Genomic DNA, 22,469 nt, shown 5'->3' with positions numbered 1-22,469 from the left:
CTTCAGTCACAAGCATGTTACAGTGTTCTTAAGATATTTAATGTAAACAGGGATGAGTTACAAATAATGTAAAATTTGGATCTATATACAGTACTGTATACAATATAATGACAACATACTGGAGCAAAGATAGGAAATAAGAAATTTTTATTTTCAAACAATGCACCTTTTCCTTTATTTTTCTTCAGCTTAATCCATTTTCCATTAAGTACATCCATTGCACTTTAATCCATTTTCTTGCTAGTCTACTCATTCTTACATATTTGATTTTTAGTTTCTCATTCTTCTTGAGAACCTACACATGACTTGCACCAATACAATTGTGCCTGTAACTCTAAATAGTTTTTTGATGCTTCCTGAACAAGACATTGTCACAATCACTCTAACATCTAATTGCCTACACAGAACTGAGTACACATTCGTTCATGTATTGCATTTAATAAGTGTTGGCTCCTAGTTTCGAACCTAATCATAGCCCAATAAGATCATGTAGATATTCCTGAATGAAAACATAATAAATATATTATGACTGGAGACCTACAGCTGGAAATACTGTACAACTCAAACTTAAGGTGTATAGTGAATATTAAAATAATAATGATACAATTATTATATTAACGATATAAGAGCACTCTACTAATTTAATTTATTTTTGGAAAAATTACATTCAGTATTGAATAAACCACTTTATTTTCATAAACTATTAAATATATAAAATGTTTGAAAAACACTAAATATTACTTTACATGGTATATGCCATTATGTGCCATGTAGTATTAAGAAATCTTCACACAAAACTAAACTACCTTCACTACCATTCTTTTTCAACACAATACCTAGTTAGTATAAAAGTATTTAAATTAGATACAGTATATTCAATTACCCCAAATTATGAATTTCAAGGAAATACCTTTCAAATATTCTAATAAATCTTATTTTAATTTTTTTTTAATTTTCTAAACTATTTCAGCGAGAAACCTATTTCCTTACATTGTTAGTATTACTGTACATGGTATTGTATAGAAAGTTCAATATTGCATTCATACAACATTGCAACAAAATATTACTATTTAATGATAAGCCTTGTTTATTCCAGTGTCTGAATACTGTTTGTTTCTGCCACAAAATATACTTATTGATACTTAAATGGCTTTTGCAGTTCCATGAAATTGACATCTATTTCTTGTACTGTAATTTCAATATTAAGATTAATATGAATATTTTACTAAACATTATAGACTACAGATATAAAATGTAAAAATATTTTTTTTTTTAGTACAGTAGAAAAAAATTCAGTCTCCTTGATTTAAATCATAATACACTACTGTAAATATTTTTGGCAATGAGAAATATTCACAATATGCAAAGCCAAAAATTAAATGAGAACTAAAAAAATTAGCCCCTTTATGATACATAATCCAGGTTGGTTAAGTAATGTCCAAAGACAAAATGCTCTTTAAAAATACAACCAACAGCATCAGCACTACATATTTCTTAACATAAAAACTGACAAGGAAAATAGAATATATTGTACTGTAGAAACAAAATATATAAAATGGTTAAAAATACACGAGTAAATGATTACTATTAGGGGGTGCCATAGGCACAGAGAACACTGTATAAACATCAGAGATTCTCTGTTGTTCACCATACTCCCAGCGAGTGTAAGAAATATTTCAGGAACAACTATAGACATTTTCAAGAGAAAATTAGATAGTTTTCTTCAAGAAGTGCCGGACTAATCAGGCTCTAGTGGATACGTTGGCCTGTTGGACCAATCTCTCAGAACCCCATCAAGCAGATAAACTATGGTTAAAGATGCACCGCAGTTCTTCTATTAATATGTGCACACCAGTGGAAGGCTTTCTAATTCTTCAAACTAAACATTTAAGCAAATCTTTATATGAGGTGCAATGAAAATTTTCTCACCCTATAATAATCAATAATCAAGCACACACCTGAGGAAGGCAGTGGTGCTGTGCTAGTGAACTTCTGCAGTTGTTGCTTCCTTATTCCTACAAGAGAGAGTTCCTCCTCCGCAACCCTTCCCTCCTACTTGCGCATACTGAATTTGTAATGACACTTTCACTCATCAATTTTCAATCTGCAACATCTGTGTGTTGAAGCAGTATCCCAACCAATGAGGTCGATCCAAAATTTTATTAGTGCTAGTTAAAAGCCCCAGCATGAGCAGTGATGCTGGTAAACACCAGAGAACATTAAATAAAACATTATAGGGCCTTTACAACGAAACAACTATATGTTGAATTTACATAATTTTTTCGTAAGTATTGTCACGAGTACACTATATTGAAAATGTCTTACTGTACTAGATTACTAGCTTTACATTAATATTTTATTTACATACTATACTGTAGTTAATCCCTTTTATTTAAGATTAATGGTTGTATTTTCGAGTGATAGCTCAACACACTGAGGCTTAAAATTTTATCAGTTTTTTTTTTTATAGAATAAAATCCATCCAATATCAGTGGCATGTACACACATTATAACCTTTAAATATTTATCATGGGAAAACAGATAGCACTTCACTTACATGTCACAGTATGGTGTAGGCATTAAATACTCCATGACAGCCTCACTCAACAGTAATTGCCTTTTGTGTATCCTGCATTTTACCATCATTGTAACCAATCAATGACAATCACACTGAGCAATATTTTGATTATCTTTGTACAACTTAAAAGAATAATTTCAGCCTTTTACCCTGGAAAAGTAAAAAATACAATGGAAAAGAAAATATCATTTCTTGCCCTATAGACAAAAAGTTTATTCCAAAATATATAACATGTCACAAATCCATTAACATGCCTTTTACAGTTGTTTGTATTTGATGAATTTTGTCCTTTTATGCAGAACTAAAACCCTTGCTTTTAATAAAATGTTCACATGAAATGTTACTGGGCATTTTGTATTAGCTGGCTCCGTGACCAGCTAATACTAATTAAAACAAAAAATCTAGCCCTCTGCATTGACAAGCTCCGGAAAGACACCACAGATCTCTTAGAACATCAATACAAAAAATACTTTAACACTATTCAATGTAGTTCATGATCACCTGATGATCCGTTATTATAATCAAGTACTGTACTGTAATATTGATATTTAAATCTAGTTTCAGTACAGAGTTAAAAAAAATAATCTAAAAAATAATTAACTATATTTTACATTTCTTCAATAAATAAAAGCTTAAATTTTCACAAATGAAACAAAAATACACATCCGTGGGAACTATATAAATTTGGCAAATAACACTTGTGTACTATAACAGACAATAGAGAATGTGCATAAACAGTAATATTAAACAAACCTAAAAATGCCACTCTCAAAACAGGGCAATATTTGCATAAAAAGTGCAAGAATTTGAGCAGTTATTGATCAGTGTGGAGTATTATATGCACTAACATATTTAACAGTGTTCTCCAGAGACCCCTCATACTTTTCTTTCACACAACAAATTAAATATCTGACCAAAGCCCACTCAGTCATCATGAGGAAAAATGTCATGAACAGATGTTCAAGAACTCTGTTAATACTAATTCATTTCCTTTAGAAAATATTAATGTACAGACGGGTATATATACCTGTCTGTCTATTTTATATATTTTCAAAAAACATACTAATTTACAATAACATTATACCAATACTTAAATATTGAGCTTTGGGTTAATGCAAGCACTTTGCTTTATATTATTTACATACCTACCATTACCTGATAAAAAATTGTTTTTCTTTACCAAATCATCCAGATATTTATTTTGTCTGGGGATATTTCATTCAACACCTCTGAAAGATGTTCTAAAACCATTGTACATAAATTACACATTTCCAAAAAACATTAAAAGAAAATTAGAACACGACTAGGAATACTAATAAATTTGAAATACTATTTTCTACCTAATCAGCCTTTCTCTATCATATCTCTGCATTTAGCATAATCATCGGTACAATGATTTATCCAGGAAAACCAAACAAGTATGCAGCAAGTGGTACACACTCCACTCATTTTATGTGGTATACATTAATTGGGGGTGAAACTGAACAATCCAAAATAGCATTTGCCACTGAATATTCTATACAATGATAAAGGCAGGAGTAAGAAAGTCCATTATCATTCTGTATGCTGTGAGGATGCAAGTCCTCAAAGGCAAGGATGAATATTGTACAGTACAGCATGGCCAACGAACGTGCGTCGCCAATGTAAGTCGTCTGTGACGAAAGGAGGGAAAGACAACTGGGTTGGACATTGTGAAGATAAAAGGTCTATTTAGTCCAAGTTACAAAAACATGAACCTGACCATTTAATTATTTAATATCAAAATTTACAAATTTCTATAGCATAATTTTGAGATCATTCGAGCAAATATTCATGTACAAATGTGCTCAGCAATATACGTGCATCAACAACCGAAGATAAATCCAATCAAAAAGAGTTTTGGTAGTGTTGCATAATACACAAATTCTATAAAAATGTTGTCTACAAATTTCACGTGACCTCAATCAAGGGGACATTAAAAAATCCTTTCCCAAAAAAATTCTAATACTGTATACTTAAAAAAAAAATTATAAAAATTATGACTCAAATAGTTAATGAAAATTGTGTATTATGCTATTAGACTATGCAGTGTCCAATATAATTAATATCAATATGGGAAAGCATCCATGGTTTTATACAAAAACTATTGGCAAATTACTGTTATTAAATATTGAAAGACATTTTACCTTGAGTACACTAATAGTCATTAACTCAAAAAGAGGAGTTACAATATTGTTTATGAATTACATAACTTTAATTTAAATACATACTGTACTTTAACGTTACTGATCCATGTCCAGTGCTCAAGATAACAGAGAACGACATGAAGAACATAATCAGGCTCCTCTATATTCCAATATTCAATCAATGTTGACCACTTTAACTCTTGCTATCAGAGAAGCGAGAAAGTAATACTGTACTGTAAATTGAAACAAGTGAAAAATCAGATTAAATATTTACAGATTGATATATAATCGGTTTTGCCAATATTATATGCAACTTGTCGACAAAGGTCAGGACATTTGCGCTACACAAAGTTAAGTTAGCAGACTTTGATAGAAGGTCCCAAAGTGAAATTGCATTATGGAAGAAATGGAGTAATAAACACCAGGTAAACATGGTTTACATTGATTATGGTTTGTAAAAGTTATTTCTCCAATTCAAACAGCAGACAATGGATTTAATTTGGACAAAGATTACAGAGTATTAGTTGGTCTAGTTATAACTCGACATTTACTCCAATGTAGCTGAAGCATCTCTTTGAGGGACACTTGGCTCAGTTGCTGGTTCCGTATGTGGTACGTCCTTTTCAACAGTCGCTTCCTCGCCTACAGCTGCTTCAAGAGCCTGACGGGCTAATTGTTCCACAGCTTTGAATGGACTCTCACTGTCGTTAATCTGAAAATACAAGTGTCTATATAAAATATGTACTAACTGTACATATTTTAGTACATTAACTGTAGTTAATGTACTAACTACATATTTGCTCCATCATATTAGGATGATTAGGATTGTCACACCAAATAACTGAACAATTACTCCAGGACTGTTCTGGATTTATGCAATATATCCATAGAACTGGTATCAATAGGCTATACAAAAAGACCTATTTTAGATAAAAGTACAGTACCCCTATCCTGAAATGTCATGTTCATAAGGAACCTACTGTTGACAAAACAGTTATAAAATCAAAGATAGCCCGAGCATTACCAGCCTTCAAAATCCTCTCAACAAAATGGAAAGCCTAGTTCATGTGTGAATCACAAATATGTTCTTGTTTACAAGTTCAAAGTTTACACTAGAAAAGGTACAGCTACTGATATAACTTTATCCTAAGAGAATTCTAAGCAAGGTTTAACATTACGAAAATAAGGGCCATATTGTGTAATGAACCATTATAATTCCAGTATTTACCTACATGATATGCTAAGGTAGGTTAACGTAAGTCATGAATAACCAAGAGTAAAAAAGGTCTGCCTGCTTACAGAGATAAAAACGAAACCAAGGGCAAACTGCCAATGGATGAACAGCTAGATGAAGAGGAAAACATTGTCTTGTACCCAGCAAGACATGTGAAGTCAATATGTACACTGTCAACAGCAGAGGACAGAAAGACACAAAGCAGACATCAAATCAAAGCAAGAAAAAGGCTGTCAACAAATGAACTGTACACGTAAATTCTAAGTTTATTTTTGTGGTGTTAATAGGCTGGTACAATTATGTTCTGTATACCCTTTCAAGATGAAATTAACTGAATGGCACAAGACAATTTGGCAATTCATTCAAATAGCATTGGTACTCATGTTAAATATAAGATATTTTAGAGAACTGGTGACTGAAGGTTCCTTTAGACCCTAGTATAAAACAAAGTATGTTCGATAATACCAGTACCATGTGTACTCAAAAAGAAAGACAAGTGCTGGAGGAAGCTAACACCACATGTATATACCACTGGAAGAAATGCCCTTACAAACAACAAATGTAACTCCTTGCTTTGAAATAAATTACAAGAGAAATAAGGAAACTTTAAAGAACATAAAACTTCGAGATTATGTTAAACTCAGGAATTTCTTAAAATTTCATCTGGCAAGAAATAGAAGCAGCTAAATTTTATTAAAAGGACATTGCTTCTTGGCAGTTTGAGTTATCATGGATCTTTTAGAATTTAATGGAATGAAATTTAGGCTTATGGCCAAGTACTTGAAACGGAAGTAATTATCAAAATAAGGCACCAAGCCGAGAAGGCTACATAGCACCATCACTTGAAACAAAAGATGAAGATTACTCACAGCCAGGATTATTTGGAGGCTGTTCTGTTCTTTAAATGTTTGTGACATAGAAAATGGTGTCTATTCTCAGTGTTGAATTGAGATAGCCTTGCCAGAGATCCCTGTCCTCGGTTATAATGGAACAATTTGCAAGGAGACTTGTTCTACTGGGGCTAAAAGCCTCTTGGAGCCTGGTAAATTAGCAGTGCCCAGTATGGATCTAGTACTAAGGAACAGGAGCAGCTACCAAGATGTTGCTCAGAAAAATCTGCAGTACTATGAAAACATGGCTTATACTGGGGGTACAATGCCCATTAACAAAGTACATTTTATGAACATGCACGTGTTATTTGTTTATAGCCAATAATGAGGCAATCTCAAGATACTACACATAACCAACAAAAATAGTTGTATGGAGCTGCATTGCTCAATTTCAATAGCAGCCATACCGTTTTTTATACAAGTGAAGTACTGTATTTAAAATCTTAATTGAATAGGATAAGGGGTTTGAAAAATTGATTAGAAATCTGTCAAAAGAAAAAACAAAAATACAACAGCCATAAACTATACCTACTGGGATACCTAAATAAGTAATATCTTGTCGTTCTTAACCCTGTGTGGAAAAGAATGTCGGCTCAACCTCTTAAACAATGCACAGATCAGATTACGTACCTGATAAAAGTAGAGGGCAACTGCAATGATGAGAATGACGATGAATAATTTAAGGAGGAAACGTAGCAACATTGATTTTTTGCTGGAGCTGTCACTGGTACCAGTACTCCTTTTTGTACTGTCGCCTGCAGTTCTTGTTGCAAAGCCTTCAGTAAGATAACCACTGCAAAATAAATGTTTTATTTATTTAAAACTATTCTAGATGAATAAGTATCTAGACCTCCCCAAAAATCTTGACAACTCAAGGATTACCACTTGGCATTCACACAAAATTTATCTTCTTCAGGCAACTTCACATTAGGACTGAACTACCCAGCAAACCATCCAAGCCAAGGCAGTAAGTAGCTATAGGTTAACTGTAATTTTATTTTCAAAGTTCTGATACTCACAAGTCCAGCCTCAGGGCAGATTTGTCACACACTTTCTGCAGGCATTAGTAAAATAGCCTCTGTAAATTATCCAATTTTGTTCTGGAAATATTTCTTATATTTTGGTGGTAGAGGTTCTATGTCATGGGGAATCAACTTTGTGGTATAACTCCAAAATGAGAAGGCCATTAATAAATTTTGCATATTACACAACATAATTGACATAAATGATAATAGTCTAAGATGGACCTAATCAATTCCTATATTTCCAGATTTGTCAGTTGAGTGTTTAATTTTCAGTCACATTGTGAAATTGTTTGCATATTTTTTCATCTTGATATAAAGTAGTGTGAACTCTTGTGGAATAATGTGAACACGAGGATGACCGCAAAAGGAAAAACCAGACGCATATTTGCCAATTGATTGACAACACTCGAATTGTATATAACGTACATTTACGGTACGTTATTTACTACTACCGACATTGCAAAACCACATACAGTACTATACATATTTTTTAATTCTTGTATAATTATAAACTTGTGTGGATTGGCTGACTATGTGTATTAAAAGTAATGGAAATGAGGAATGTGGTGTGAAGGACAGGTAGTGGCAAGAGGCTGGTGCCACTCAAACACTTATCCAACTGACAAGTATTTGTAAATTTTTAGATTTCCTACATTATTAAACACTGCACATTTTCCTCTTTCCTTTTATTTAGGGTGAGAGCTTGGATATGTGTAATTCATAGTGATTCCAATATAAACATAACATGGCTGGCAGCCATTTTCAGTGGCATGAGGAAGCCCATGATACACAGGTTTTAAAATTTAATGAAAAGATTTTTCACTTTATTTTAATGCAGTACTTTCTCCATTTTTATTTATTTTAGTATAGCACAAGACAGTTTGAACTGGTTTACAGTACTGTATTTCGATTAGTTTGTTATTCTTTCTTTTCTAATACAAGTGCATAATAGCGCTAACACCATCCAATCATACAAGGAACCACTATTTCCTGCGTATCCAGATACACTAGAAACACTGATAAATTCTTTCTAGTAATTTTGAGAAACTACATTAATAAGGATCCAGAAAAGTTCACACTCAACATATAGTATATACAATATAGATAAAGCAAAAATATAATCACACATACAAACATGTAATACCAATTACCGAGGTTTACTGTATTTAAATGGTGCATACAAAGTAAAAACCCACCTTCTGCCATTATTGACAAATTTTCGCACCGAATAACTCTCTGAAGAAGAAGAAGTAACAGTGCGAATTGATCGACGTGGTGATGGGGTATGTCGATCAGGGTCATAGAGAACACTGGATTGGTTGCCTTCAGAACCTAAAAAAATTGAATTATATGACAACAGTAATAAAATTAACCAAATTAAAGTAACATAGTCTATTTAAAATTATTGTTATTTTAGTGATTCACTGTAATAATTTTACTTTGGAAATAGTTTACGCAAAATATATTTAACAGGACGGTACTATGCGGATATTCAGCACCATGGAATAAATTACATGGTAACACGCATACTAAGCCTCTGACCTACCCTCATCAATGTTGACCAGACCACACACTAGAAAGTGAAGGGACGACGACATTTTGGTCAGTCCTGGACCATTCTCAAGTCAATTGAGAATCAATCAACATCAATGTTTCAAGTCAAACTTGATTCATATACTGTACAGCAACACTACTGGTTGGAGGCACTTATTCTCTCATATTTATAATTAAGTCAATTCTATTTTATTGATATTAATTTACCATTTACAGAAAGAAAAATGTTTTAGAGCCCATATAATATGAATAGCATTAGACAGCTTTACCACCAACCACTTGTTTGATAGAGTACAGTATTAGCAATTGATACAGTATCTTCACATGGTTAGAAAACAAATGCCAGTTAATTGAATAGGGGTCTTGTAAGGATGGATGTCAGTGTGTTACAGATATCACTCCACACAGTGATTATAGTATTTAACTAAAAATTTTATCACCTAAATGTAAGGGGCATAACTAACCAAGCTCTTTTGGTGTTCAAACGGGAACTTGACAAACATTTCTAAAGGCTACCCGATAACTGGGCATATCATCCGTAAGGCTGCAAGCATCATTCTGGCTGGTTAACTAGACCACCAACAAGGAGATCTAGCCAGAGAATAGGCCTCCTGAGACCTAGGCAGGCACAAAAGCATGAATGGCAATCCATTTTGCCATTAGTGGAGTAATAGATCCAGAGTTCAATCTTCCTATCTTTTATCAGTTATCTGCACCATGAGCAAAAGTTACCTTGCCATGGTTCTGAGGCCTGGTCAGAGACCAGGCCTCCTGGTTGGTGGTCTGGTCTGCTTTAATCAAATGCTACACAGTACAGTACCTGTCAAACAAAACTAAATAAAATGGGAAAATAAACAGCACACAATAAAGTTAACCAATATTATACTACTTACTTGGAGACACAAGCAGACGTTTACGAATATCTGTATGGTCTGAAGGGGAGGCTGAAGTTGTAGTTATTTTTGTTGACTCCTGAACAAAAGAGGTGCGTTTTGCCACTGGTTTTTCTACTACCACCTCTGAAAGACAAAAACTTCACATGTGTGCTTCACCCAACATTTGGCAAGTTATCAACCAACTCATTCATCTGATAATTCAAGTAAGTCTGAAGATATGGACATATCCATATGCTGTTCACACACACACACACACACTGCTGAATCAGTTATTTGAGTGCACTAAAAATATATTATACCCTTTAATAGAATTAAGATTGATTTTTGGATTTAAAAATATTCACCTTCTTCACTACCCGAGTATTCGTCTTCATCAACTTCACCATTGAATGCAGGAGCGTCTGGCACGTAACCCCCCATCATGACAAACAACTTTTTTTGGTACACACTTCTAGTTGAATCTGTAAAATAACCAAAATTTTATTTGTAACTGAATTCTAGGATATATAGATAGAATATATAAAATTATCTAAATGCATAAAGAACAGTAGAAAATTTATGCCAGTGACATTAAATACAGCTTCTTAGTGAATAGAGACCAAAGGTATACTGTACTATCCCACTGCTTATACAGTACTGTACTTTGCCATAAAGCTCGAGTCAACGTTAAACAAAATTTAACGATTAACCGTTTCAAGACGGTACCTTGAACATGAGCCTATCCCATCACAGAATATCTGTATATTCAGTAAAAAATGAAACTATTTTCTGATGGCAAGATGCCGGCTGGGTAATTTCCAGAATGTCTAATACCCAGTACAGTACAGACCAAACAGTATAAAGTACTGTACATTAGGAGAATGGAGTGAATGAGGTCTTACACTCATTAACATCAAGAACAGAACATGTGCCAAGATGAGTGATATACAACTGCCTATCAACACAAAACACATGGTATGAGAATAGCTGTAAACACATCGGCGAATGTATTTGACACTGGCCCAGTTAAGTGCGGCAACTGTCACATGACAGGAGACGAGGTAGAGATGTCCTGGAATTGAAGGACATCAATTCCAAATTATTTGTGGCCTCCCACTGGGCTTCTGGAACAGTATTCAAATACAGTACTCGCAAAACATAAATCACATTCAGATAACCACATTATATTAGACAATCAACACACGATAATGACTGGACTTTGAGGTCAAGCAATCTCGATGTAACAGCTTCATGAATTAAGTTACCACCAGAAAACCCTAGCCATTCTATTAATTCTATGCATTTTATTAATAAAAATTTTTAAACAGAGAAGAGCAACAATTCAAACAATCATCCACCCTGAGGGAATAGCACAAATACCAACCAAATGAATTTATCATAGACTGCAATAAAGTTATTTTCTCAAATATATATTATATAAGGCAGGCTTATGAGTTGCTAGGTCTAGTGAAGGTGCTATATTATGTTGATTTGGGAGTGTTTACTAAACAGGCTGGAACCACATCTATAAGTTTCAAGTCATAGCTTCAAAGTTAGTGACAAATATATAAAATTCTGTATTCACTATTGCCATCAGGGATATCCCAAACTGGACTATATTTTGTATATACAGTACTGTAATGTACATACATTATTATAAACTCAATAAACCGTCATTTTAATTTACAAAATAAATAAATGCAAAGACGAGTTAATAAAGGAATAGTTTTTGCGTTTCTTTTCTTTTAAAATGTGTCTAATGGGAAAATAAAGCACTTGACAATAAAATATGAAACCAAGTCTCACCAACAATTGGTCCAACAACAGCTCCAAGATCTTTGAGTCTTGAGAACAGTTCATCATCATCAAGCTTTGTTATGTCAAAGCCATCAATCATCAGACTTGTTTCCAAAGACGACTGCAAAAGTAAAAAAAAAGAAAACCAATTTAAATTATATTACTGTTCATACATACAGTTCAGTTCATGCATTATCAAGTTGCTCATTTTAAATGGGTTGAGGGAAGTTTCAGCCCAGAGAAAAAAAAGATAAATATGGTACAGTATAAGTGTATAACAAAACTTTATAGATAAATAATAAAAATCACACACCACAAACAATCTCAATATGCCAGCAGTCATATACAGCAGCACCCACTATTATACTTCACCCTGGTTCTGTGCAGTATTAATTATTGCATACAATACTGTACAGTACACAATGTACAAACATTCACTCCATATAAATCACTCACCCAATCCTGGTCCCTCATCTTATCCCATGCACTGATACATGGGTCTAATTACTGACCCTCCCCAGAATGCAACCCCACAATAGCTATCTATTTACTGCTATGTAAACAGAAACATTAGGCGAGAAAACATGGCCAACCATTTCTGTCATGGTTGGGAATTAAACCTTGCTTGTAGAGAACAAAGCCAACGGTAAAGTCCTGCAATATATTTTTTCTAATTTGCTTATGACAACATTAATGTTTAAAAAGCTAAGGTACTGTACTTGCAAAACAATTTTTGGGGGGATGGGGAGAAGGGGTGTGAAATAGTTAAGTAATTATCAAAACAAGGCACCAAGAAGACGAGACTACTGTATACAGAAAGTGATTGGAAGACGAGCACAGGTGCCACAGAAAGAGTCTACCATGACTGGAAAAATGCCTTGGGTATAACTCGGCACCTCAAAAGTATCGCAGAAGTGTAGACATTCTTTTTTCACCAGTTATTTCATGAATAAATTCTTGTAGAAAATACATACAAAATGTAAAATAATATTTTTACATCAAGACCATAAATGTTACACATTCACAACATGGTTCAGATACCAGTGTCATATCCAAATGCACACTATCTGTATATAGTGACCTGCATTTGTCAGAGTAAACAGAACTGATAACCCAACCTACACATATGAATGGAAAGTGAAGATGTTTCAGTCCATCCTGGATACTTATCCCAGTGTAGCAAAAAATAGAATTCAAAGTCATTGAGTAGAGTTCTCAGCAGTTTTATCAAAGAGCCCAGAATGCAATGCAATTACGGTATATCACATCTTGCACTGAGCAGATATAAAAAATACATTTTTATAGCTTGTAAGACAATTGGTTTAAGAGTAACCCTACTCATTCTTCAGGTAGGGTATAGCATAAATAATGAAACTATTCAACATCCAAATAGTACAATGCTCCATAGTCACTAAATTAGCCTTGGTGAACTTACAACAGGAGCTACGAGAACTGATCAACAAACCCTTTAATTATGGTCAGTACAGCATTTAGAATTATGACAATGTCGGACTACTGTACCTCCGGTGCGAGGTTGACGAATAATTCCCATTGTTTGCTTATCAAGGTCCCCCTAGGCCATCTACTGACCTTCCCCATAATGCCACAACAGTTACCAAACTCCTAGGTACCTATTAACAGCTAGGTGAACAGAGGCATTAGGTGTAAGGTTCCCCCTGAATCAAATACTGTACTGACTTTCCCCAATTTAACCCCTACAATACTTCTCTAGCCATTGATAAACACCATTAAGGTAATTAATGAGCCAAGGACTGTATCTTGTAGTTAAGGGTAGAAAGTTTAGTCACATAATTTAGGGTCCTGGTCATACAATCGGATTCATTCTTGACCCACAATCGAGAATTCCGGGTTCGACTCCTGGGCAAGACAAATGGTTGGGCGCATTTCCTATCACCTAATGCCTCCGTCTACCTAACAGTTGATAAGTACGCAAGTGTTAGTTAGCTTGTGGGGTTGCATCCTGTGCAGGGTTAGTAATTTGACCCTGGGGTCAACCTCAATGTAAGGGGGGGCAGCCTAACAATGACTATGTATATACTGGCTCTATGCCCCTAACACAATGAATTATCACTATAATGGGTTCAGGTGCTGGCCCCTATTAATCTTTAAGCCTAATCACTTTCATTTATGATCTAGTTCCATTTTTTTCCATTTAGTATATGTTCAAACCCCAGACCGCCAGCCGGGGCACGATGTACACAACAGGTTAACTTACACCTTAATATTTAAAAATCTGACTAAAGAAGCAGTAAGTCAATTGTGCAGAAATATTTTGTTCGCTGCTATTTGTTTTTATTCTGGAGAAGTATATACTGAGCATTACTCATTACCTCCGTTGTGAGGTGTGAGGGGCGGGGGGAAGGTGTGGGGTGGGGCGGGTCCTGCCTCATCCCACATGCTCACACTAACACCCATTATTCCCCCTCCCGGCTCACTGGGGCCTCCCCGCCACCAGCAACACCAACGCCTGGGTAGATGAGTGACATACCATGGTGTGAGGTGTGAGGGTCAGGTGAGAGGTGTGAGGTGTGAGGAGAGGTAGTGACGGCGTCCACCACAAGACTGAGGAGCGGCTGACTCACACCAACGGCCACCACCACCTCACCAGGCAACCTTCCCGCGCAAACCTTCACTCTCCTCTACTACACTCTTCACCTTCACCTCTCACCTCTACTCCTTACACCTCACTACCCTCACCCACTCCTCTTACATTATGGCTAACCTCATATTTTAAGTCGTTAATAGGCAAATCTTCATCATCTGAGGAAAAATCCCCCTTAGAATATTCAACTGGAGCAACATATTTTTCATAAAGTCGTTTGTATTCATGTTTTTTAGCGTTCGGTGACGGCAAGGGGACTCCGTGGGTTATTAGTTCACTTTTTAATTGTTCCTTGGTCAATTCAGACATGATTTGGGTTATAATAGTTTAGAGAGCGGTGGACTAAAGCCCCCACACCATGCACTTGCTATCAGCACTGTCCAAAGTTACTTTCAGTACGCTAGTACGGTGGCCCCCAGGAGGACAAAATAAGCGTAGAGATGATTGGTTGTAGAGTGAAGGTGGAGGCGGGCCAGCTACTGGCCCACCAACAGTAACCTCGCTCTCAACACTCTTATCCCCGCCCTCAACTCCTCTCTCCCCCATCAACCGCCACATTTAACACTGCCACGCACGTGTTACATCTTCAATCTCCACGCGAAAGATCTTCTAGCTCTAGTAAATGTGTCTGTGACACATTGTGAGGCAAGAGTGAACCTTATCCCCTCTAAGGGTCTCGCAGTCATGCAGAAAAAGCTTCCTATTATAAGACTATACATTAAGCCTCAGGACTGGTGTGTGTGCACTCTTCACTTACGTGTGTAGCAACAAAAAATTATAAGTTATTGTGGGATGTATGGTATCTGGCAGGTGGACCATAGGCTCTCTGGGGTATTATTAGAGCAGTGTGCATGGGTCACCACAGACAATCAAGTTGGGAGAGTTACCTCCTCTACTGCAGGAGGTACTATAGAGCTACTGTATACCTAAGGACCATCGCACATATATTGACGTAATTACAAGTTGGTACTATTGAAGACCAAACCACACATCAGAAGATGGAGAAACGACGACGTTTCGGACCATTATCAAGTCTTATGTGTGTGACTTACGTTAAGGTTACCTTGAGATGATTTCGGGGCTCAGCGACCCCGCGGCCCGGTCGTCGACCAAGCCTCGTTTTGCAGAGACGAACCAAAACGTCGTCGTTTCTCCATCTTCTGATGTGTGGTTTGGTCATCATATCTTCAGCCACAGTATTGTGACTCATCGTCTGCATCGGTACTATTGAATTTGGACAAACCGGAAAAGAATAAAAGTAATAGAACACCAGAAATACATATCTCTTTGATATCCTCAGAATCAAACTAAATATGTGCAAACACTCCATGCAAATAGAAGGACCCATTCTTTGGAACTCTCTCTCTGACGAATTAAAAAATTGTCCAACTTATGCCCTATTAAAAAATAAAACCAAAAAGTACCTAATTTCATCCTCATAGTTTCCTACTTAGTGATTCAACTCACACTATTTTGTACTAACTACTTCCTCAATATTAGTACTTAAGTAACAACTTTTATCTCATATTTTTAATTATCATAGTAATGAAAATATTCATATTTTGCATGTATAAGAGATGAAACAGACTGCCATAAGCTAGATCGGTGTATTAAACGCTCTTGATGACGTCAATAAGGAGGCGGGGCTTTTAACATATACATTCCTGTGATTGGTTGCTGCAGGGAATGCCAACACTCTTTTTATGAATGAAATGCAAACTAAGAAATACGTTCTTTTGCACAAAAACCTCTTTGTTTTGTACTTGACAGAAATTTCTATCTGACTGAACAATTTAGTCCAATAAGAAGGCGGACATCGTATCATCGATTTATTTGTTTGAGACAACCCCCCACTGATGACGTCACAAGTTAGGTAGACAGGCCACTTTTCAATACCACTTATATTCTGCAAAATTTAATTATCAATTTACTAACACTTTTAAATAATTGACGCTTCACTTTTTTGGTAGATTAAAGTTGAAGTAGAATGTCATAAGCAGGGCTGATGTGCTGAACAAAGATGATTTATTAAGTGGGTGGAATCTTTAGCTGATCCCTTCCTGTGATTGGCTGTTGTGGTGAATGTCAACAAAGAAAGTCTACCAATGACATGGATGCGCGGGAATTCTTACTTCAGCACAACAACCCGCTTTATCTGGGGACTCCTGGTGCAACCTTGACGACGAGCGGACGTCTGGACACCTCCTCCGCTTGGGAGCCGCCGGATTGCGTCCTGTTTTCGCGTTTTGGCTTTGATACTGCTGTTTGGCATCCCTATTCAAGGGTCCGGTTGTACGACGCCTGGCGCACATATAGCCTTGGGTCGCGGAATTGTTGATAGTTTTTTTTTTACGTGTTCAATGTTTTTTTACGTTACGCCGGGCGGGGCGACGGTGTTCGGGGGCCGAGAGGTGCCGGGAGTTGGTGGGCTCCTGGTGTGCCCTCAGCCGTGGTGGGCGGCTGGTTTCTGCTCTGCTGGGGGTTCTGGATGACGTTTGCGCTTTGCTGGGGGCCACATTTTTGGTTTTGTTACCTAGTGTTCTGTGTGTGGGTCAGGGCCGGTGCTTGTCACTGAGGGAGTCTTTGGGGCTCCCCAATCATCTGCCTGTCTTAAGTTTCTTTGCCGCGATATTAGTTTCCAGTGATTGGCATCACTCGTTTCGCGATTAGGCTTGGCGTTTCACCATTTCTGGGCTTCGCGATTAACCCTACGCAGGTAAGCCGGAGCACATCCGATCACACGATCGCCGTCGCCCCTAAATCAACAACAACATTATCTGTATTTTAAAAGGTGGCTGTTAAAACATAAGAAAATAAAAACATAATATATGGTATATGTAATATAAATGAAGGTAACTACAGAAGGCCTACTGACACATACGAGGCAACTCCTATCCACCCAATCTCATTGTACACAACATCGCAAACCTTACCTGGGTAAATCCTAATTCGGTAACAGGATTGTTGATTTGTGGAACCAGTTACCAGGTACGTGAAATTTCTTGGAAACATATATTGATGTAATTAGTGAATGTGGGATTATTGGGAACCTTTGTTTGCAATTGAATTTCTTTATAGTCTGTTTAATTTGTAGTTGATTAATATTCATTTACAGCTGGAAAATATCGCAAAGTAAATGGGAGAACCTTCGACAAGCCGCCGACTTCCTGTCCTCGTCGAGGCCACTAGTGTTAGTGGCTCTTGGGTAAATTTACTACAGTTTAACCAAACCACGCACTAGAAATTGAAGAGGCGACGATGTTCCGGTCCGTCCTGGATCATTATCAAGTCGATTGTAATAATGGATATCAATCGACAATAGACTTGATAATGGACGGACCGAAACGTCGTCGTCTCTTCAATTTCTAGTTTCCTTTGGTCAACATTTTTCAGCCATGTTATTGCGACTCTTGATCTGCTTACTACAGTTTACCTGATTTACCTGACTAGGTAAATCTTTATATAGGTAAATCTCTAGGTAAATCTAGGTAAATGTTTATTATTGTTTATTTCCTCTCTTATTTAGTTTAAGGTAAGATATAAGGAGAAAGCGCTAAGCTATTACGATTATGTAGTACTTGGAAGGGATATGATGATTCCCCCAATGGTGGATATTCCAATTGTGAACAAGAGCCGAGACATACTCTCCAACACTATATCTGTGACTGCCCTGTTATAAGTGACTTCAGACCAAATGGTATGAGGTACTTTGAGCTCTGTAATTACATCATACTCTCAGGAATATTGGAAGATATTTTTATGCTGTACCCAGATTTTGCTAGTGGAGTCTAATAGATCAGCCTTACATCTCATGTTCTCGCATGATTTTTAGTCACAGTTGATTTGTTTTTGTATTGAGGATGGTATTTTTTCCCCTGATTCAATGTACAGTGACTAACCATCCTGTGAGATGGAATATTGGATGAAATTATAGCTAGGTTTTGATCTACACTAATCTTTCATATAGAATAGGGTAGCAGCACATGCTGTGTATACCTAAACTTGTTAATAAAAAAGGAAGGGATATATGGATTTAGGATATGATGGAGGAAAGGAATTGGTATACAATATAATTATTACTTTAGTGAGTTTAAACCATTTTCTCCATTCTGTGTTTCGCTCGACCTCGGAAATATATAATACATATACGGAGGGGGTACCACCTCTGGTGCAATATACTGTACATATATATATAATATAATATATATAATATAAATATTATATATATATAAGGTTAATTGCAAGGGCCCGCCTCCCAGCTCATCAGACATTATCCAGACTTTTGTTTACATCCAAACCATAGAAAATGAGAACCGTCGTCTATTTCTCTCCTACCGTTTAGATCTTATAAAACGTTTTCATTCACATTTTAATTCTCCTTATGCGTAAATAAAGATAATATTTTGAGTCTTATTTTGTGACTAAATATTTTAATTGTGGTTTTATATTTAAATTATTTATACTTTGCTTTTCAGGTGAATATATCGGTTAATAAAATGGGAACATCCTGACGAAAATGGCCGCTCTCTGTCCAAGTGTTTACATCGAAGACTTGACAATTCTGCTGGAAATTGTCTAAGTGTTCATTTATGATAATATCTTATGCCATTTAGATAGTGAATATCCCAGCAATTAAGTAAGATGACTCGCAAGCCAGCGTGTCGCCGCTGAAAGGAGCACCGAGCGACAACACCAGCCTGTGATTTATTTGAATTTTATCCTTAATTCCTCTGTATGAGGCACAGTGGTGACCTTAGGGGAGGATATCTCGCTGCGGCTGCGGCCAGGCTTCGGGTGAGTGCAAGCCACGGTTGTTCTTGAGTCGTGAAGTGAGAGATGACGGGAGGGAGGGCGGTGCCACGGTCATTCACACTCCCAGGATCGCGCCGCTCCCAATTGTTCTGCTTTGGGCTTTTGATGACTGAGCGCCCAGCCCGTGTGTGTTGTATGAGCCCAGCCCGTGTGTGTTGTGAGTATGAGCCCAGCCCGTGTGTGTTGTATGAGCCCAGCCCGTGTGTGTTGTGAGTATGAGCCCAGCCCGTGTGTGTTGTGAGTATGAGCCCAGCCCGTGTGTGTTGTGAGTATGAGCCCAGCCCGTGTGTGTTGTGAGTATGAGCCCAGCCCGTGTGTGTTGTGAGTATGAGCCCAGCCCGTGTGTGTTGTGAGTATGAGCCCAGCCCGTGTGTGTTGTGAGTATGAGCCCAGCCCGTGTGTGTTGTGAGTATGAGCCCAGCCCGTGTGTGTTGTGAGTATGAGCCCAGCCCGTGTGTGTTGTGAGTATGAGCCCAGCCCGTGTGTGTTGTGAGTATGAGCTCAGCCCGTGTTTGTTGTATGAGCCCAGCCCGTGTGTGTGTGTTGTGAGTATGAGCCCAGCCCGTGTGTGTTGTGAGCCTAGCCCATTCCATCTGAGTGAGAGCTCGGTCTGTTTGAGATGATTGAGAGCCCAACCTATTTGAGCTGAGCGAGCCTAATCCATTTGAACTGAGAGCATCCCGTTGAGTTGCAATTGAGTAAATGTATGTAGGCTAGGTGAAGAGGAAAAGTTATTTTATATCATGGCTACAGAGAGAGTGGGTTTTGAGATTTACTTCTCCCTCGAACCCAACTTGGAGCTGGGCTTGTCTTGTGATAACTGGATCTAGAGGCTGTTGCTTGGAGCTGCCTGTTGGTTTGACATTTCCTGCAGGAATTGTTTAATTGGTTCTTGAACACACACACACTTTTGTTCAAGCCATATTTCTTATATTTATTGGGAGGATATTGAAGAGCTATGGATCTCTGAGAGGACATTGGTAAACAGGAAAAATAATTATGGATGAACATATCCCTAGGACCAGAGTAAAAATTGATTTAACCCAGGTACACTATTCATTCACCTCAAATACTGTATAGAGCAATGGTATATTGTTGAAACTCCCTTATTATCAGCAGTCAAGACTAGATGCTTTTCACTTCAATATTTTTATTTTCACCTAAAATCAACAGAACATCTTTGTGGCCTGATCCCCAATAGATGCTGATAACTTGGTTCACTGCATTTTGATTTTTTTTAAGTATGGCTAATGGTGGAAATATTATTTGATTAGGAGATACAACATAAGGATATTTTATCATGAGACTGAAAACTTTGCCAAGTTTGATACCTGTATCTGGTAACTCTTTTTTTTTTCCTCCCCATAGTACCCGTGTTATCCTGCAGTTTCTACACCTTAAATTTTATGCTAAAAAATAACTTTATTCTATTAAGATTTTAAGAACTGTGCACTAAATCATGGACAAATTAACAATGCCATTTATATTCTAACATATTTCTATTAGATCATGTTTCATTGTGATTTTGGATTATATTTGAAGAGTTCCTACCATTTTTATGATTTCATTCTGTTTATTGGTGCAGATACTGTCTTTATTTCTTTTTTCTTTTTTTGCTGATGTCCAGAGACAGGCAAATACTGTATTGTGAATCTAGTGTCTGTCCGGAGACCAGCTATTTTACTGAAATACATTTTTTTTAAGGGGTTTAATAGGCATGCTGTGTGTATGTGTTGCATTAGTTATTGGACCTTTTATTTTTATATTTTAATTTATATGCAAGAATGTACAATAGGTGTGTGTGAGAGTACATAACATTGGTGTTCTTACATTCTTGCAAAGCCACTAACACACTTGCGTTTCGGGCAGGTCGTTAATCTAACAGATAAGTTTATTAAGATGTACAATGTATTGTAGCAAATTTTGAGTTTAACAATAATAACTATACATAAATTTATGGAACTTATTACACTGATAAAGTTGCATATCTTAACTACTGTATTAATATTGGGGGAAGTTATCTTGAGATGATTTCGGAGCTTAGCGTCCCCGCGGCCCGGTCCTCGACCAGGCCTCCTTTTTGTTACACAGCCCCCAGGAAGCAGCCCGTAACAGCTGTCTAACTCCCAGGTACCTATTTACTGCTAGGTAACGGAGGGGATCAGGGTGAAAGAAACTCTCCCCATTTGTTTCCGTCTCCACCGGGGATCGAACTAGGAACCTTAGGACTACGAATCCGAAGCACTGTCCACTCAGCTGTCAGGCCCCCCTGTCAGGAGTAAGTAGCACAAGATAGGAAATATTGAGGATGAAATTAGGTACTTTTTGTTTTACTTTTGAATAAGGCATAGGTTGGCCATTTTTTTAATTAATTAGGGAGCGAGTTCCAAAGACTGGGTCTTTTATTGTTTGCACAGGTTTAGTTTGACTGGGGATATCAGAGATATTTATTTCTGTTCTGTTATATCTATCATGGAAGAATTTCAGATCAGGATCACTTATGATCCTGATCAGATCATTTATGAACAAGGTTTTGTACATGTAAATAGCACAAGAGAATGTGTGGAGTAAGTGTGTGTGTTTAGCATGTGTAGCGATTTAAAAAGGGGCTGTGTGTTGTCTGAAGACAAAGTTTGTTATAGTTCTGATAGCAGATGTTTGCTGGATGATGAAGGATTTGAGGTAATTTGCTGTGGTTGAATCCCATGCACAGATACCGTATGTAAGATAAGGTTAGATTAGTGAGTAGTACAATGAGAGACCAGAGTAGGGAACATAATACTGTACCTGATTTTATAGAATACTGTATACTGACAGTTTGGGATTTTGGCTGTGTGTTGTATGTGGGTGTTGAAGTGTTGTCCCTTGTCTATGTATTGGCCAAGGAACTTTCCATAATTGTTATTGCTAATGTTA

At 36.8% G+C, this 22,469-nt stretch overlaps 2 protein-coding genes across 5 annotated transcripts in view; one reads left to right on the top strand and one right to left on the bottom strand.

Annotated features, from left to right (window-relative positions):
• Nucleotides 1–2,766: 2,766 nt before the first annotated feature.
• On the bottom strand, nucleotides 2,767–15,153 carry LOC123746853 (lamina-associated polypeptide 2, isoforms beta/delta/epsilon/gamma). Of its 2 annotated transcripts, none has more exons than XM_045728678.2 (7): nucleotides 14,862–15,153; nucleotides 12,128–12,239; nucleotides 10,687–10,803; nucleotides 10,340–10,465; nucleotides 9,089–9,224; nucleotides 7,498–7,660; nucleotides 2,767–5,455 (listed from the first exon to the last, which is right to left on the bottom strand). In XM_045728678.2, exons 1-7 carry the CDS (start codon nucleotides 15,048–15,050, stop codon nucleotides 5,291–5,293), a joined length of 1,008 nt encoding a protein of 335 aa, XP_045584634.1. In that variant the 5' UTR covers nucleotides 15,051–15,153; the 3' UTR covers nucleotides 2,767–5,290. The 2 variants fall into 2 exon arrangements, with proteins under 2 accessions (XP_045584634.1, XP_045584635.1); XM_045728679.2 differs by having other exon boundaries at nucleotides 14,628–15,119.
• Nucleotides 15,154–19,237: 4,084 nt separating this feature from the next.
• The window catches only part of Mrtf (Myocardin-related transcription factor), a 149,549-nt gene continuing 146,317 nt past the window's right edge, over nucleotides 19,238–22,469 (top strand). For 2 of the 3 annotated variants that reach the window (XM_069319574.1, XM_045728672.2), the window contains exon 1: nucleotides 19,238–19,535. The gene's annotated coding sequence lies outside the window, so the exon portion shown is untranslated. The remainder of the gene's footprint in view (nucleotides 19,536–22,469) is intronic. The other variant, XM_045728674.2, reaches the window with a different exon arrangement.

This window comes from Procambarus clarkii, chromosome 93, assembly GCF_040958095.1.
Source record: "Procambarus clarkii isolate CNS0578487 chromosome 93, FALCON_Pclarkii_2.0, whole genome shotgun sequence".
In the NCBI taxonomy this organism is placed as follows: domain Eukaryota; kingdom Metazoa; phylum Arthropoda; class Malacostraca; order Decapoda; family Cambaridae; genus Procambarus; species Procambarus clarkii.
This window is presented reverse-complemented; position numbering and strand designations above follow the sequence as displayed.

Excerpts from the sequence above, each read along its gene's own strand:
- LOC123746853 (XM_045728678.2), bottom strand. The coding sequence starts at position 15,050 with ATGTCTGAATTGACCAAGGAACAATTAAAAAGTGAACTAATAACCCAC. Across the intron at positions 10,804-12,127 it reads TGTTGTTGGACCAATTGTTG|ATTCAACTAGAAGTGTGTAC; the intron begins GTGAGACTTGGT and ends GTTATTTTACAG. Across the intron at positions 9,225-10,339 it reads ACGTCTGCTTGTGTCTCCAA|GTTCTGAAGGCAACCAATCC; the intron begins GTAAGTAGTATA and ends CAATTTTTTTAG.